The sequence below is a fragment of the Dermacentor silvarum genome, chromosome 2 (assembly GCF_013339745.2).
Source record: "Dermacentor silvarum isolate Dsil-2018 chromosome 2, BIME_Dsil_1.4, whole genome shotgun sequence".
Lineage (NCBI taxonomy): Eukaryota > Metazoa > Arthropoda > Arachnida > Ixodida > Ixodidae > Dermacentor > Dermacentor silvarum.
This window is the reverse complement of record NC_051155.1, coordinates 135,832,573-135,851,907: the sequence shown is the minus strand read 5'-3', so window position 1 is coordinate 135,851,907 and position 19,335 is coordinate 135,832,573. Positions and strand designations below refer to the sequence as shown.

The 19,335-nt window shown below is 47.7% G+C and overlaps 1 protein-coding gene across 1 annotated transcript in view; it reads right to left on the bottom strand.

Annotated features, from left to right (window-relative positions):
* The window catches only part of LOC119440411 (mitogen-activated protein kinase kinase kinase 20-like), a 53,385-nt gene extending 43,560 nt beyond the window's left edge, over window positions 1–9,825 (bottom strand). Inside the window, 4 exon segments of the mRNA XM_037705322.2 lie at window positions 147–251; window positions 733–820; window positions 7,509–7,955; window positions 9,503–9,825. Of these exon segments, the coding sequence (XP_037561250.2) occupies window positions 147–251; window positions 733–820; window positions 7,509–7,943 (628 nt within the window). The 5' untranslated portion in view covers window positions 7,944–7,955; window positions 9,503–9,825.
* Between the last annotated feature and the right edge of the window lie 9,510 nt (window positions 9,826–19,335).

The window sequence follows — 19,335 nt, the reverse complement described above, 5'->3', positions numbered from 1 at the left end:
ATGAAAACTTATGATACAGGACTATTCAACAAAGCTTAGGTAGCCTACAGGGAGCAAACAAAAAAGAAAACCCTTAGGTCATACATCACAACGCCACCATTGTAATTTTTTTTTCTATGAGTCTACCAAATAACCTTGCCACTTACCAGCAGCAATCTGAATGCCCCAGAGAAGAATCTGACCAAAGCTCAGCATGGAGTCATTCTCTTGCATTGCCAGAAAAGCATACAGGGAGCCATGTTCTGCATACTCTGCAAACACAAAATAGACAAATGATGTCAGAAACTTGCGCGCACAGCATGTATCATTGACAATCCACTACAGGCACCTTGGCACTCTTTTGCGAAGCGCCACAACAGAGCTTCAATACCCAGCTGCAGTGGCCACATTCTGATGATGCCAGAATGCAAAATGTTTGCTTGCTGACCAACTTGATTTAAGGCAAAGAACCCCGACTTCCAATGCAAGCAGCCCCACCAGCCCTGCTAGGTGTCAAAAGTAATCCGGAGTGCCCACTACAGTGTCCCGAATAGTCAAGGTTTAGGTTTGAGGTGCAAACATTGATTAATTGATTGGCCAATCAATCAATCAATCAATCACCTCTTTCAAATACAGCACCACTAATGTTTGTTGTAACATGAAATATATTATCCCGTATAATAATGTAACAAATGAACAGAGAATAAGCACACAATGGAACATTGTCAGCTATTTTGACAGAACAGCACTCACCTGTGACAATACAGAAATTTGGCGCCTTGGTGGCAGCCCCATAAAACGTTATGATGTTCTTGTGGCTCAGCACACTCAGAACTTGTGCCTGCAAACAAGCCAAAAAGCCCAAGTCAAGACATTGGCATAGCTCAAATGTTTTCACCAAGCGACAGGGCTGCATTTGGTATTAGCATAACACTTCTCAAAGGGTATGCATATTGTTATAGAATGATAGGAGGAAAGAAAAGAAGAAGATCGAGAGACACTGGTTGCTACGTGTTGGTGCTGGTCAGCTATCTTGACCACACTAACCCTACTTGTGTATATATTGTAAATACATCCAGTCTATACTCCCAACATCACCGTAACATATTGGTGGAGGTGCTGGATACCACGGCTGGAAACGGAGCTCCGCAGTGGACGTCGCATCACCGTCCCCATCATGACTGACGGTGAGCACACAGGATCAACGTCGTTGCCGCTTCCAACGTCAACGTCACCATCGCCAGCTACGTCGTCGTCCTCATCGGTTGTGGTTGTACAAGCCAAGGATCCCGGAACTTTCTGTGGGACCGATGGCGCCAACGTTGACCAGTGGCTGGCCATGTACGAACGCGTGAGTGGAGTCAACAGATGGGACCCTACGCTTATGCTAGCTAACGTGTTGTACCTAAGAGGCACGGCAAAGGTGTGGTACGAAAACCACAAAGAGAAGCTGACCAGCTGGCACCAATGCAAAGAGAAGCTAAAAGAGTTGTTTGGCCAACCAGCCGGCCGTAAAATTGCCGCAAAGCAGGAACTCGCCTTCCGTGCCCAATCCCCCACGGAGTCCTATGTTTCGTATATCCAGGACGTGCTGGTGCTTTGTCGTAAGGCCGACCACGACATGACTGAAGCTGAGAAGGTTGGGCACGTGCTGAAGGGAATCGCTGACGACGCCTTTAATCTGCTCATGTGCAAAGGCTGTTCTTCAGTTGATGCTATCATCAAAGAGTGCCGACAATTCGAGCAGGCCAAAAGCCGCCACGCCCTGCAACCATTTGCCATCATGCTGATTGGTTCACTACCCTCCAGGGTAAAATGTCTATTGAACAAAACAAATACACCTTTATATAATTAACTTACTTGAAACTGCTATATATGATGACAGCATAAGCACTAAATGTTACGATGCATGAATCACACAACCATCGCACGTAATGGTGAATGCCTAAAAGAAAACACACTTTTACATTTGCTTTCTCACAGTTGCATTTCACACCAGTATAAGATCATCTGCACTATCGTGAAAGCAATGCACACAGCGATGCGCAGTGGAGAACATTAGGTAATATGTACCCACCATCTCAAGAAGGCATTGGCAACTTCAGATGTAAACGCTCCTAACACCATTAGTGCACCCAGGATTTCTGTTTGAGGACGGGTGGGGAACGGAGGACGGGGGGGGGCGGGGAATTTTGACAAGACCATGATGATGGTTTTTAAAAGTATAAGTATACATATTCATGCTTTCTTGCGTGCTCAACCTGAAAAGACTACCTTCCAGGGAAAGGAGGGGGGTAGTTACAATCCTAGGAATTGCCATATGCTTCCAAGCATTAAGCATTCCCAAAGCAAATGTCTCATTGTTAGTGGTTGTCTATATACTGCAGGTTGACTGCAACGTTAGTGACATCTGTTTCATTCTCATCATGAGCTTCATTGCGAGTCCTCCATCCCCTTTTCAATCATCTCCCCCCCATTGTTGGTGTGCCACCGGATGAAGTGTCACATTCACCAATGCACAGGTATTTAATGACAAGGATTCTCGTGTGTCTTGAACTCGCAGCAACATTTACCTCTTCCTCTACTGTCATCCTTCAAAGTGTGCCTATCACTTATACTTTAAAAAAGTCAGTTTAAAATTTTTCTATTTACTTTCTTTTGCACTCACCATATTTTCTGTTCAAGTGCAATTGAATATCAAAGGTGAATTTTCCAACAGATAGTGCTTTATGGGGGGTATGTGTATGCTGTGAATGTGTTTTTTCCAAATAGCTATGGAGGCTAGATGTCTTGGCCACTCAACGGCATAACAGTTAAGTTCTTTTTTTAATGTTTGGCAAAAAGTCACAGAAGTGTATTCAGGGGGAGGAAGGGGGGCACAGCGAGCTCATGCTACCCCCCCCCCCTTTCACTCATCCCCCAAAAAATTGTGTGCCAGGACACCTCGCATAAAACCATGGGCAACCACACCCCCTTGCCCCCATCCTCCTCCTATGGTCAAATGTGATAACCCCCTTCTCCCCCATGCGAAATAATTTCCTGGCCGTGCCACTGCACAGTCGCACCCAACTCACATAATTCCCAAGTTCATTTTTCATGCAGTAGCAGCCACACAAAGCAAGATAGTTCATCTGACAGTTAATAAATTGTGTTCTAGATTGCCCTGCATGCAAAATTATGCAAAATGACGGATGCTATAAGCTTTCTAAAATAAATTCAAAATAACTTGAAGCACGATTTATGTACGATGAGATACCAAAGAGACACAAAAGAGAAACACACTTTTCCCGAGTAAGTTTTCAAAACATTGCTCACATTTTTTCTGGCAGAAAAAGGTTTGACTATTGCGAAGAAAATGAAGGTCAAACTTCCAGCTTTGAATTTCCCACCCAAATTCATGGTGTCAATGATGTTAATGTTATAGACCAGATCTCAAGTTAAATGCACATGTTTAGACACTATTTGTTGAGGGAAAAGTCTATGAAAGTTGCAAGGTTGAATCTTTGTTTGCCTTGGAATGCAACCAAACTTTTTTTTAACACAAAAGTGTTTTATGCCGGGGTCCACGGGGTCCACGATGAACTTCTGTTACAGGATGTACCGGATGTGACATTTGGTGCCAACGAGTAAAATATGTTTTGTTGACAGGGATGGCGCCGCCATCTAGGAGCGGTGAAGCAAAGTATTACATCGTGACACTAACGAGTGCCAACACGGATCGCTACAGTAGTCACAGCGCAGCGGAGGCTCCAATACGGCCTGGTGTTGGCTCTTTCTGCACAGTGTTTGTCTTTCGCATCACATTAGCCTGTGGCAGCTCGTCGCCTACGGAGTGCAGCTTCAACATGCATCAGCAGTGCTTACACACCACCTACAGCTTCGCTTGCAATGGCAACAACCACGTGGCAACAACTACGAAAGCTGCTGCGCTAAGCGGCACAGAAAGGCAACGGCGTCGACGGGCGAACCTCACCTTGGTCCGGCGAGGGACACGCCAGCGTGAAGCGGAACACCTTCGCGCATTCGTGACGCACACTGCGAACTCTGCCACTTGTGAAATTCCTAAAGCTGAGTGCGTTGAAACTCAACTGGCTGCCCAAGACACTACGAAGTCGAAGCAAAATGCTCATAACGTCGCCGAAGCGACTCGGCAGCTGGACGCCACTCGCCAACAGGAGGCCGCGCGCCAAGCAAACCTGCAACACAGTCGCCGGCCCGCAAATTGTGCGCCTTTCACTGCAGCGGACCGTAAGTTCACGAAGCAAACATGCAACATCTTCTGTGAAGACACATTTCACTTTCGTGTTCTACCAATTCCTATGAAAGAGGGATCAACCATAACGTTTTTTTTTAACACAAAAGTGTTTTATGCCGGAGTCCACGATCAACTTCCTGTAACGGATGCGACGTCCCGCACGAACGTGTAAAATATGCTTTCTTGACAAGGATGGCGCCGCCATCTAGGAGTGGTGAAGCAAAGTACTGCATCATGACACTAACGAGCACTGACAGTGAGCGCTTCGGTAGTCTCGGCGCAGCGTAGGGTCCAACGCGGTGTAGCCTGGTGTTAAGAGTCACTGATGTTGGCGGTGTAGGCCTTCTACTGAGGTGACGACAGAGTTTCCGCACAAATTTTGTCTTTCGCGTTGGTTTAACCTGTGACGTCTCGTCCCCTACGAAGTGCAGCTTCAACATGCATCAGCAGTGCTTACACACCCTCTACTGCTCCGCTTGCGATGACACCAACTAAGAAAACTGCTGCGCTAAGCGGCTCAGAAAGGCCAAGGAAAGGCAACAACGTCGACGGGTGAATCTCGCTTTGGTCCGGTGCGAGACATGCCAGCTTGAAGCAGAACACCTCCATGCGTTCGTGGTGCACGCTGCGAACTCTGCCACTCACATTCCTCAAGCTGAGTGCATTGCAACTCAACTGCCTGCCGAAGACACTACGAAGTCGGACCAAAATGCTCATACTGTCGCCAAAGCGACTCGGCAGCTGGACGCCACTCGCCAACAGGACGCCGCGTGCCAAGCAAACCTGCAACCCTTGTCGCAGAACCGCAAATCGTGCGCCTTTCGCTGCAGTGGACCATGAGTTCACGAAGCGATTTACTAACAACCCGTTCGGTCTCGCTTGTACGGTTCGCGAATGCCTGTGGTTTATGGCGGATTTGTGCAATGCTCCGGCACGTACAATATATTGTGTCCGGGGGATGTTTCCCGGTCGCGAGTCGTTTGACAACTTCCGCTTGAGTGGCAAGTGTCGAGGATCCCTGTGCAGTGCACTGTAGGGTGCCACTGATGGTGACTTGCAACAAAATTCTTCATGTACAATGAACATGCAACGATTTCTGTGAAGACAAGTTTCACTTTCATGTTCTACCAATTTCTATGAAAGAATGATCAATCATAATTCGTTATTGATAGCAGCTCTTGAGAAGGCACTGCTAAAATCTATGATGTTGCAAGGAGCTGGTAGCAGGAGTGTCAGCATCGCACATAGATCGGCATACTCACTCATACACACACCCCACTGATTTCACAGACGTGGGATTGAGTGCAAGTGAGTGACAATAGGTGTGATTGAATGCGAGTATGAAGAGGAACGAGTCCCATTTGACATATCAACGAAAGTCGGTGACAGTGTGTCATGGAAATGGTGGTATCCCTGCACTGTATGTATGAAATACTGCACTGTGACAGGTACTCTTCATTTTACATGCCTCGTTTGTTTATGTCCAACACTGCAGTACACAAGCCAGAGTGCATGTGTCTCTCGTTTTTATTCTTCTTTATTTTTATTTTTGGAGGGGAAAAGTCACTAAAGCACAGCCAAGGTGTTAAGGCTGTTTTACTTTTTTTTTTTTATCACCTGCAAGGTGACACGAAGCAGTGCCAAAGATGTGAGCATACGTGCCGGTGGTTATGGCGGTGGTATTTTTTTTTTCCTCGCTTTAAGTTCACTCTAACTACAGCCAAAACCTCAAGAATCTTTCGTTTGTTCATAATTTCCTTTTTAGGAACTTCAACATGACTGTAACGCAGAAATTGGAGGCGGCAAACGAGCCTGCTGTGTTGGTTGTGCATTTGTGCGTGTGCGGGGTGGTCACCAGGGTCTTCGTGTCCCCTCCGAAGTCATTACCTGAGCAGCTCACGACAGCTTAAAGGGGAGGCCAACAGGCCCCCATAGACCATCTGCTTTGGTGAAAACGCCCCCAAGCTACACCCGTCGACACCACATTCTCTCGATGAGGCCTCTCTGCCCTGAAAGAAACACCATCTCCGAGGGTCGCTATTTGTGCGTCATGTGGCAAATGGACTGTCACCGCTGAATCGGTCACTGTACGCACATTTATTCGTGAACTCTCTTTCGCTGTGTTAATTATTTCTGCTCATGGCTAATCTTTCAACTGTGTAATACATTAATTCCCTTTTTTTATTATAATGTTGCTACTGTCTTACTGATTTGAAACCAGTGTCTAACTAACTGATAAACATACTTTGTCTTGGTTCACATGACTCCGACCCACTTGCCTGCACCTACGCCAAGCATCAAACACCCACTTGCTTTGTCATTTCTTGATGGAGACCTTGTTCCCACACCGAGACCATGACACAGTGACTTAGAGTGGATTTGAGTATGAATGAGAGTGACTGTCGGTGAGTGTAAGTGAATGCGAGTAAGTGCGAATTAGTGTGAGTGGACATGAGTTTGAGCATAAGTGGGTGCCCGTAAGTGTGAATGAAAGTGAGTATGACAGTGAGTGAGCGTTGCCGAGCATATGTGAACATGGGTGAGTGCTGATAAATCTGACTATACGCGAGTGTGAGTGAGTATATAGCCCAAAAAATACTGGTGAGCGAGTATGAATGAGCATCCACTTATACTGCTGATCTATGGCGTGGCGTCATCTCCAATCTATTGTTTTTGTGTCCTTCTGGACTTACCAAGCCTCTCCTTACAGTAAAGCTGACCTAACAATCTGTATTAACTGAATATTTATATTTAGCGTCACTTTAAACAACCCAGAACACTAGAAAGGTTGGTCTGAGAGCATAATGCAATGAAGCAGAAGACAAACAGCTTTCAACATCCTTTGCTTCTCCCATGACAGTCTGTCTTTAGTGAGTGTGTTTTGCTTTGTCAGATTATGCAAGGTGAATAGATTCCTGGGTCACCTTTGATGCTCGTTCACGACTAAAGCAATGCTTGGAAGCTTTACAGAAGTGACTTTGGGAGATGTAGCGCATACATCACATTACGTTTTAGCATAATATGTCGCTGGCCAGCTAAGAACAAACAGCAAGCAAACACAGGTGTAGCATAAGTGTTGATTTATGTGCCACTGACCTTGGTAAGTGCCAAATACTGGATTCCCAGCCATTATGTGCAGAAAACGACAAGCTTACTGAAGGCAAAAATCTAGAATGAATTCAATATGCCCTGTGCAAAAACAACACAAATACCAGTGTTCTCCCTTTGGAAACTTTTTTTTTTTTTTTACCATTGTTAATTGTGTAAAACTCACCTCCTTTTCCAGGACTAGAAGCTTCTTCACAGCCACTTGGAGGTTTTGAGACTTCCACTTAGCACGATATACACTCCCAAAAGCACCACCTCCACACCGCTCATAAAAATGTAGGTCTGAGAAGTCCACTTCCAGAAACGGAGGGCATGAGAACTCGGAGCTTGCACACTCGGTCATCAGATCAGTGTCACCATCCTGCCACGATGCACTGTCATTGTTTGAGCGCTCGTCTTCGGCAAACTCCTCACTAGTTGGCAATGTCTGCTGGTTCGTGGACAAATCAAAGCTGCTGCTCTCAGCCTGCGAAGGCACCAACGTGACCAGGTTTGCCAATTCAACCTTAGTGGATTCGGTTAGCTGCTCCTCTCTGCTAGAGCACTCCTGGAAATCGCTGGAATCCTGGTAGGCGACGCTGCCTCCAGACTCGGCAGCCATACTGGATTAGGCCTGTAAGAAATGTAGAGCTATGTACGAACAGCCAAATATTGTGCCTTGCTCTGTCTTGATCATTTTCATAGTGCATGCAGTCTTTATGTATTTCTGTGAACTGGGAAGTGTACATTTGTTGAGCATCATTGCTGTCTACTGGCTTTCACATGTGACACAGGGCCTGAGATATAATTCTTGGCATAAGGCATGTTTTGCCTGTCTCCAGCCATTTGCCTCATTTTGAAAGCATGTTGAATGTTGTGTATGAGAAACATTGACCCAGCACCCAAATGGAATTGATACTATTGCCACTACAATACCAGGCACAGGCTCTTGGAAGTTCTAGCTGCGCCAAATGAATGCGATGTTTCTTGAAATCACCTGCGACTATATCAAGCACTATAACACTCATGTCATCTACGGCAGCTTTATTGGTATTTTTAGACATTTCTTGAAGACATCTGATGCGGTAGAAAATAGGCACAGTAATTTCACTTATCATATTTAGCTCTGAATGCGCTTCAAGAATAACGTCACCTTGTAAAGCTATGCACCTTCGAGCATAGCAGTGAGAGCAATGAACTAAAATTAAGTTGATCGTTGTCTTTGCACGTTATCTTTATGCGAGGCGTTAACTAAACCTACAAGTAATTATATGTGAGACTGCATGACTCTGAAAACTACGCTAAGGCAAGCAGGACGCTATTTGCTTTACCATTGAATGTCTCGCTGCACGCAACTTCTCGTTAATTACGCAAGAGCGTCGTGATATAACGGCATGAAACGTCTCGAAGCAACGGAGAGGGAAGCAGCCACTCATGCGAGCGGCGGAAGTGGCCACAAATGGACATGCCCTGATCATGATCATCAATTCAATTACCATCCCTTGCCATCGCTACCTGGACAACCGTGGTCCAAATCACTCAAAAGTATCTGACATATAGATAGCTGACGCAGTATAAGACAATACTGGCCAACGTCAAATAAATGTATTGGCATAGAGAAGCCTGAGACAGCAATCAAAGGGTAACAGTACATAAAGCCGTTTCGCAGGGCGCGCGTTACCGCTTCCGCGCGGATACATCTCTATGTAAATGAAAGGCTGCTCGAGCTCGCACTTGCTACGCGACGCCTGCTTACGTACCCCTTAGTGACTAGGTAAATTGGAGCCTCTATCATATCAGGTTATGACGCGTATTCTACCAAGGACGCAAGCTTAAGTTCCTGCGACGCTGGAGGAGTCCGGAATAAGAAGATATTACACCCTGTTTCACAGACGGTCGCAATCAGACTCCGTCCCAGAAAACAGCTGGTCAGCACTTTCTTCAAGCTCTCAATACCACCATAAGTTATCACGATGTAGACCCAATATTAACGTATAAGACTTCATAGGCAATAATAATATGTGCGTTTTAGGCCGTTCAGATCCGCAGTTCTCGGCTTCGTGATCGGTTGCTACGCTATTCTACGTACTCCTCTGGAACTTGCGCACTACATCGCGGCACGACAGCGTTGTAAGGAGCTTATAAATAAATACCAGCGTAAAATAAATTGGTTTCCCTTACCGAACTTCTCGGTCGGAATTACATGAAGATTATCGTGAGTTGACACACTGTTATCATGAGCCTCGCGTACTGTGCAGGAATTTTAGGCCTAGTTCAATGCAGACGATTTTTAAGGTCACATGACTTGTATCTGTTCGTTTGGCCGCACGGGGTGCCTCGCTGTTCCAGTTCAGGCGGACAGCAGGCAAGCTAACCATGAGAGGAGGCGTCCAAATTTAGAACAACGCGCGGCTTTCCTGGGCCGCGAACTTCGTCGAACGCAGCATAAAAACAAAGCTGGGTGGCCTCTGAGAGGAGCTGTCAGTAATTTCTACGCTCGCGACAGCTGCTGTTTTTCTCTCGTCGGTGACGAGACGCATGCATGCCGAATTTGCCATACTTCATAAGAAGTTACATTTCCTCACCTGCGAAACTGTTTCAATTATCCAATGATTAAAATGAACTAATAGTGAAAAAAAACAAAAACAAAGCCACTCTTCCTTCAAGCCAGACGCCGTTCTACAAGGCCCTCGTAAAAATCTCGCGTCCAGTGTGGCCACTCCCGGCCGCTGGAACCGTTGCATGTGGACGTGTTGGTCGCGATTTGCGATGAGGCATCTGACAGTTGCGCAGGCCAAGGCAGCTGTCAGAAAGCTTCGATAGATATAGGTGCATGAAAATTGACAAAGTGCTATGAATATACATATATCAGTGCAATAAACAATATCCTAGCTGTCAAAACTTAAATTCTCGTTTATTCGAATTACCGTTTTATTCAACGAACACTCCAGTGAATTCAGTTCACCACTTGAATTAGATTACCCGCTACATCTAAGGCAACAACAGCTCGTTTTATTTATTTTCACATATCAGAACAGAATAACCGAGGACGGTGCGCGAGGCTGTGTAGAAAGGTGAAAACCCGTACGCAGGTGAGTCTACCAGCCCTCCATCCACAGTAAAATATAATAGGTTATATATATATATATATATATATATATATATATATATATATATATATATATATATATATATATATATATATATATATATATATATATATATTGTGAAGACAAAAGATGCGCACTAGGGCTTGAGCGCTCGGACCGCGAGCGAGGAAGAAGAAGTAGAAGTAAAACAGGGCGTTCTGGCGGAAGGCCGATTGTCTGTGCTTCTCTTCATTACAATGGCGCAGTCGACAGGCATCACCTGGATCTCTCCTGCTGCTCGCCAGTATGTGGTCGACGGGTTGCTCGACTCAACGCATGCTGCCATTCTCTCTGCTCAGCCTCCAGAGACGTCACCCTATGTTTTCGCTCGAAAGGCAGCTGAACTGCAGCAGACCACTCGCCGTCGTATTGCTGTGTGTATGCCGGAGGCTGGACTTATACCGCCCGCGTCTACACGACGCGGCTGCTCCTCTTGCGGTCGTATTGGTCACAATGCCAAGGATTGCCCTCAGTCGACTAAAACCCGGATCCATTATCAGGCCTGCCAGTCTCCCCTGTTACCGGTCTTTGTGGAAGGGATAGGCGACCTGCTGGCGCTTGTGGATACCGGTGCTGCGAGGACGGCGCTACACCAACGTCATGCTCCTGACACCATCCGCCCATGGACGCAACCCCCGCTCTACGGACTCGGAGGCAGCGCTATGCCAGTGGCAGTAGCGCACCCAGGATCTCTGCCAGGGGGGGGGGGGGGGGGGGGGGGGGGACAGTTTGCCAATACCATCTAAACAGCACTAATTTCGATTTATTAACGGGAAATTGTAAAAAAATGCGCTTTTTGCGAGTGTGCAGACGCTTGCGCATCTTACATCTTAGTTGCAGCACTCAAATGCGTAAGGAAAGAAAAGGGGTTAAACAAAAGGGGGGGGGGTTAAGTCGGCCTCAGGGGGGGGAGGGGGGGGGGGTTACAACCCCCGAATCCCCCCCCCGTCGGTGCGCCACTGGCCAGTGGGCATGCTCGACATTCATGTTCGGACGTCGGCCGGGACAAAATTTCTCTCAGCAGTTCCTGTTTTCGAGGACCTCCCTGCCGACATGATTCTGGGGATGGACTTCTTGCTGTCCAACGACATTCGCATCACCATCGACCACGGTCGTGTTGAGCTCTGCCCTTCTACAACCCTGGCCCAGGACACCACGGCCACTTCTACGCCAGTCCCGACACCGACAGGTCAGCCTGCAAATTCGCCTACCTTGCCCTCGGTACTCGCTCGCCACGCTTCATTGTTCGCCCAAAGCACGGCCGACCTCCCAGGCACTAATTTGTTGGTGCATCGTATACCTACGGGTGACCACTCGCCGATATGCGTGCCACTGAGGAGGTATGCGGAAAGGGAGCGCACCGTGATCGCGGAACACGTGCGTGAAATGCTCGACGCGGGCATCATTCGGCCCTCTTCAAGCCCGTGGTCAGCGCCTAGCTGTCGTGCTTGTTCGGGAAAAGAATGGTTCTTTAAGATTTTGTGCAGATTACAGGCAGCTCAACAAGTGTACGACGCCCGACGCGTACCCGCTACCTCGGATTGATGACGCTATTGATACAATCCGTCATTCCAAGTTCTTTTCATCGCTTGATTTACGCGCGGGATACTGGCAAATCAACGTCGCGGAAGAAGATAAGTGCAAGACTGCCTTTCGGACTCCTTCAGGCTTATACGAGTTTAACCGCATGCCGTTTGGGTTGCGCACGGCTCCTAGTACCTTTCAGCGCGCCATAAATAGTGTGCTAGGACCTCTTAAAAACCAAGCTTGTGTCGTATATCTGGACGACATCTTGGTCGTTGGCGCAACGGAAGAACATCTGCGCAATTTGGACGAAGTTCTACACAGGCTCTATGAGGCGGGGTTTCGGTTGAACCGCGACAAGTGCCAGTTTGGTCTCTCCAAGATCTCATACCTAGGCCATACTATCTCTCCAAACGGCATCCAGCCACTCCCGGAGCGCATTGCTGCTGTGACGGAATATCCTACACCAACTTGCCTGAAGCAAGTTCAGTCGTTTGTGGGTATGGCTTCGTATTTGCGCAGATTTATTCCCCACTTCGCGTCGACTGCCGCTCCCCCGACCAATTTACTTTAAAAGGGAGCTTCTTTTGAATGGGGCGCCCCACAAGAAATCGCTTTTTTAACTTTGAAGCAGCAGTTAACTCATTGCCCCGTACTTAATCACTTCAATGACGACTGGACTGCGGAGGTGCACACAGATGCCAGATGGGTCTTGGAGCAGTACTAGTGCAACGTGACCCTGCTCGTATCGAACGTGTTGTCGCATATGCGAGCCGCAAACTTTCAGATACAGAGCGCCACTACCACTCCAATGAGCTGGAATGTCTAGCGGTGGTATGGAGCGTGGATGATAAATTCCGGCACTATCTTTTTGGCCGCAAATTCACCGTCGTGACCGATAATGCTGCATTAACATGGATGTTTTCAAAGCAGCAGCTGAAGCATAAGTTTGCCCGATGGATTATCACGCTGCAAGAGTACGATTTTGGCGTGCGCCACCGTGCTGGGGGGCTCAACAACATCGCCGATGCCTTCTCAAGGAACCCCCTTGACCGCGTGTCCCAAAACGAAGAGAGTCGCATTTTCTTCTCGCAACAAGGCTTCTCCAAAGCCCAACAGGAGGACTTAGCTTCAATCATTGCCTCAATCGCTGCTACGGGAAAGAATTCCACATATGTATTACGCGATGACACACTGTATCGGCGGCAGTGGCACAAGGACCACGCAGAAGAACGTCACGAGCTCCTAGTGATCCCCAGTTGTTTTAGATCGGAAATATTGCGAGCCATTCATGACACTCCGGAAGGAGGGCACATCGGCCAGCGAGCCACGCTCCGGAAAATACAAGAACGCTTCTCGTGGCCAAAGATGGAAAGCAATGTCCGCTCCTACGTCGCCAGTTGTGAAGTGTGTCAGCAATATAAGCGACTGCCAGGATGCCAGCCTGGATTACTGACACCTATTCCGCTGCCAGAAATCATTTTTCACACTGTTGGCATTGACTACATTGGACCTTTACCGATCACTACAGCAGGAAACCGCTACATCATTGTGGCCGTGGACTATTTGTCGAAGTACGTCGAAGTGGCCGCTGTGCCATCTGTCGCGTCCGGCCACCTAATCGATTTCCTGAAGCTACGATTTGAATGGAGACATGGCCTGCCAAAAAAAAAAACAAAAAAACACCGCATATCCACGGGGTGAATTATGATGAGTGGGCGAAGCTGCGGAGGGAATCATCGGTAAACCGTGAATCTTCCGTGTAATTCGCCCAGTCTCGCCGCACTAAATCGAACGATTGACTTCCACCAATGACACGCGCCATATGTGATGTCATTCCTATTTTATAACAGCGCCCTTCATTATAATTGCACCATCTCCCGCTTAAGGGGACGCTAGCACAAACGCGTTAGAAACGTGCAGTACTCTCTAGTAAGGGGGAGAGGCCACAGCGTCTTAGGCAGCCGTTTACACATGCCGGAACGTGCACCGCGTTTGCCGACGCCATCAGCGTTTATGAATACGGAGGTAAGGCGGAGAGGCCACAGCGTCTTACACCAGCTTCTTACACGGGCCGTAACGCGCTAGCACAAACGCGTTAGAAACGCGCAGTCTTTCGTTAATGTTGGGTATTTATTGTCATCGTGGTGCGGGTGTCCATGTGCGCTTCGTGGCGTAGTGGTTAGCGCCGCGCGTTCGGAAGCGAGGGGTCCCTGGTTCGATTCCGCTACGGACACAACTTTCGGATTTTTTTTTTTGCTCACAAAAAGTAGACGTGGCTACCTACTACGACGACGACTACTAATACAGAGGAGGGACAGACCCACACCCTAAGGAGCTTCGCCCCTAAAAAAATTAATATCAGACCGTGCCACGACATTCCGCAGTCGCGAACTAAGAAATTACCTTAGTACGGCAGGAGTGCAGCACCATTACACGTCCGCATTTCATCCCCAGGCAAATGGCCTTACGGAGCGAACTAACCAAAGCATCCAGGCACGACTCGCTCCGTATACGAAAATAGGGAAAAAATGAGACGCCGACTGCATGGGACATTCACCTTCAGTCAGCGGCGTACGCCGTTAACACGGCGCTGCAGACGTCTACCGCGACAACGCCATATGAAACCGTCTACGGGAAGGTGCCCCAGCTGAAAGCGGTCCTTAGCCTAGACACTCCAGTTACCATCGCCAGCTCCGCCGACCGAGCGTCCGCCTTTAAAAAGATTAGAACAGCAGCGATCAGAAGAGCTTCACAAGCGCAAGAAACGCAGAAACGACACTATGACCGCCGACATCGACCTGCTCCGGTTTATAACGTCGGTGACGAGGTGTGGGTACAAAGAGGAGTCAGCACACCAGGCCAGAAGTTACTACCGAGATTTGAAGGACCCTTCAAGATTACTCAACGCATAGGAGAGAACATCTGGCGCGTGAGCACCGCAATTGCAGATGCCAGCCTCGACAGGCGTAAAAGAAATAACTTCGCCGTGCACGTGTCACGCCTTAAGAAAAGGTACCCGCGCTTGAACTGAACTGTATATTTTAAAATGAACTGTCGATCCTTTATTTTTAGGTTGTCGATCCTTTATATTGTAATGAAGAGAAGCACAGACAATCGGCCTTCCGCCAGAACGCCCTGTTTTACTTCTGCTTCTTCTTCCTCGCTCGCGGTCCGAGCGCTCAAGCCCTAGTGCGCATCTTTTGTCTTCACACTCGGCCACGCTATATATATATATATATATATATATATATATATATATATATATATATATATGGGTTCGTTCCCCACCTGCGGACAGTTTTTTTCATCCATTTTTATTTCCATTAATTTATCAGTTCTTTAAATAAATTAATGAGTACAAGTAATTTCCCCTATGTTGTCCTTAGTGTCATTGTTTGTTGGCTTCTTATGATATGCTTTTATATATAGAGCAACATGAAAAGTTCTAAAGTTCTAGAGCAACATGAAAAACTCCCGATACAGCTTTCTGTTGCTCAATACGTGCTACATAAAAGTGTTTTTCCGAGCATGAAAGAAGGCCGCGAATACACGCAAACTTCGCAAAGTGCCTCGAGCGGCAGTCGTGCGGCAATTCTGCGTGTATTCGCGGGCTTCTTTCACACTCGGAAAACCACATTTATGTAGCACGTATTGAGCAACAGAAAGCTGTATCGGGTGTTTATGTTGCCCTACAATTAACTTTCTCATTGGCACTTTGATAATTAGGACAGTACTTCTCGAGTTAGATGATCAATTACAATTAATTAAATCTCAGTAACGAAAAAATTACTGGCGGCTACTCTAGTGTACTGGAAACAATACGCACTAGATTGGCTTCGCGTAACGCCGTTCCTCTTTTATTGCGATAGCAATTATATGGACACTCAAAAGCAGATTTCTGCCGTCGGCGTCGCCGTCGCCGTGAGGTTCCGTATGACGTCAATGGAGATGAAATTCTCGCCACGCGCCGAACGCTGTATGTGCGAGTGAAAGGGCGCGAGGGGCGCGCGCTTTTTTTTTTTAATCGCGCTGCGTGATAGCTGAGACACCCTATATATATATATTCGTACAGCTACACATAATGTAGGCGTCCCCATACTAGATTCTCACCATTTTTGCTACGTGATCAAAAAACTAAACATTAATTTGAGGGCAGCTAGCCTATCCCAAGTGCATGCCTGCATCAAAGTGGGTAGCCATATAGAGTGCCTTGGCCCTATGACACTTACCATCAAGATGCTCCACCTAAGAGGCTCCTGCGTTGCCCAGGGGGCGCTGCGAAAATGGTGCTAAAAAAGTACCTTCTGTCCTAAACTGGGTAGTACCAAGTTCGCTCGTCTGCTTGGGAAAGCACGTTTACAATATGGACCCGTCACTTTCGGTTGTGTTGTACCACGGCTTGCAGCGAATATCGGGCGGCGAAGATGTTTTCAGGGGTGGCCCGCGGCGTAAAGGCAAGAAATTATGCAACGCCGAATACGTGTAAGCCGTTCAAGAAAAATAAGCGGCGAAGTTCTATAGCGCGGTGTCAATCGCAAGTGAAGCGAGTCACGTACGAAGTTGAACTTCAGGTAAGGTTTGCACGCTGCTAGATTCAGGCGCACAAACGCGAGGAAATGCTGGCTATAAATGAATTCACAGCAGCGGTAAGCAGACATCATGTGTACGGAACTATTCGAGCGCACGACGGTACGCGCCGCGACGGCAGCGGTCTTTCAGCATGCCGCGAAACGGCGGGCCTCCTGCAATCTTTGTTGACTGCATGCCGCTAGACAAGTAATTATGCCTGCGCTGTAGTAGTGACCATCGGTCTCTTTAGCAACTGATAAATAACTGATGCAATGCATATGAGCTCGCAGTAACGTACGTGCGAATCGCGCTGCAGCGCGAGCTCGTACGCTGCTCACTTGATGTAGCTTTTAATGACAGCGCTCGAACATCGATGTGCTGTAATCAATACTACCTTGCTGGCGCTGCCTCAACGTGCTGGCTTGAGGTCAAGAATGAGCACATTTAACTCTCTAAGCTGTGCTGCTCGTAGTGGGTTAGTGAATTGTCACCGAATCAGCCCGACCATTTGTGGTCATTTGCACACACCTGGTTACTTCACCACTTCACCCAGCGCGATGAACTGCATGCAGTTATCCAGCGCGCCCAACGCTCCGCTTCGTGAGGCCTTGAAGGAAAACGGTAGAATCTGATGTTGGGATTCATGCCTTCTTGTTCATGGCAGGCCACGACGCAGCAGTAACTACGGTGATGCTTTTTCGAGGCTGAGCTAGGTCTCTCCGGATCGGCGTCGCCGATGTCTTCTGCTTCCAGCATTACGTCCCACGGCACACGGAGAGTCCGTTTTCGTTAAACTTTAGGCTACGGCCAGCTCGCAGCGTGGTCGGCGTGGTCTAGGAGAAGTGACGAGCCTTTTCGCACTCGCGACAGTGCAGAAAAAAGTGCGAATCGACGCAAAACTCGGGCTAGAAACGTGCTTCGCCACAGCCAGGGCTCAGTACTACCCAAGCTGGTACTACCCAGATAACTTTTCTCGCCGCCACCAGGCGCCGCTACTATACCTCAAGCTCCAGCGCAAGACGCCCATACGCACATATCTATTAAATAAATGTAGGGCCAGATAATAACTCAAGCAAAGCAGTTTGTCACCATGTTTCAATATTGCATATTTATATTTTGGTATACTTCGTGACTGTGCTTTGTATATTAGTTTTCACCTTGGCATCCACATCAGCACTTGGTCTAGGATATTAACCCGATAGCGTTAAGGGGCCCGTGTCGCAGAAAATCCTGCGTCGGCAATCGGCGTCGGCGTGCGATGTCGACGGGTGGCGGAGAAAATCACCCCCAACCACCCCGACCGCGCAGGCCCTCCACGTGGTGCAAGGTTTTGGTGAAAAAAAAATTGAATTTCTCACAGTGAAATCCGCCAGAAAAATGGTAAAGTACGACTTTACCATTCGGCCTCGGATTCGCCGTCGGATTGTTTACCAATTTGCGTCGGATTGTAATTTGAATGTACGAGAAAACCTAATTCTGCTACAAGGAAACTCAAACACAAACCCCTTTTCCATCATTTCTACCAGACCTACAGCCGCGCGTTAGGGTACTTTCGAAAATAATATCCAGATGGCGCTCGCATCCTAGGCAGGTTAGGGAGCCTTGTAGGCTCCCTAAGGCAGGTTAGGGAGCCTACATGCAACGCCGGCGTTGTATGTAGGCTCCCTAAGGCAGGTCAAATTTGGACTTCGCCTGCTAATTCGTTTTGGACACGCGCACGCGTCGGGGCAATAGCAAACAATTAATAAAATAAAAAAGGTGAATATAAGACTACTTATACTGCCCCTGGAAAAACGTCTTTTCAGCAATGCATTTCTGTTTAAAAGTGTAGCCGACTTTAAGGGTATCGGTGTAAGCTTGTTAAACTGAATAAAATTCAGTGAGTAATAATAACAATAAAAAATTCGTCACACTTTTGCATACAATACTGGCTATAGTGCATCACGAAAACATTCATTATCGCCAATCGATGCTATGTGAACAGGAAGGTGGTTCCCCTAAATTGCTGTGTACGGTAGAAAAGAACAAGGAAATGTCTGTTTTACAGAAAATGGGATGCCCACCTTATGATGATGATCAATGTGATGCGACATGTACTGCGGTGATAGAAAAAATTGATGTACTGCGGTATATTTTATTAAATAAATTCAGCTGCCAAAGTTTTGACGAGTCGCTAAAGACAGGAGGGAAAGGCTGGTTTTTGTGGCTGTTATGCTCGTAGTGCGAATATATAGTTAAAGAGGATAAAACCATCCGAGTTATTCTGCACAAGTTCCAGGGCAGTGGTTAGTTTTTTTGCTATAGTAATTATATGGACACTCTAGGTGAATTTCTGTCATCGCTGTCGTCGTCGCCGTGAGGTTCTGCATAAAGTCCAAGGGCGATAACACCGTCGCCGCGCGCCCTACGCTGTATGCGAGAGTGAAAACGTGCCAGGGCGGGTATTTTGTAGCAATGCCGTTCCGATGCTAATGCCTTTTCGCGCTTGCTCAGTGGTCGGAGCGACGGTCCGCGCACGTTATCAACGGGATCAGCCGGCCGTGGGCATAACGCATCGCTACAAAATACCGGCCCAGGGGAGCCGATAATGCGGCTCAATATCGCCCACGTGACCCAGCGTTGCGAGTCATCGGGGGAAGGGGAGGAAGAGGGGGTTGGGGGGGGGGGGGGGCGGTATTTTACTCCGGCTGCAAATGCGTATGTGGCGGCGGCGGCGCGCGGCTGTATCTTGAGAGCGATCGGCATTGGTGGCACAGTCTAGGTGTGTCG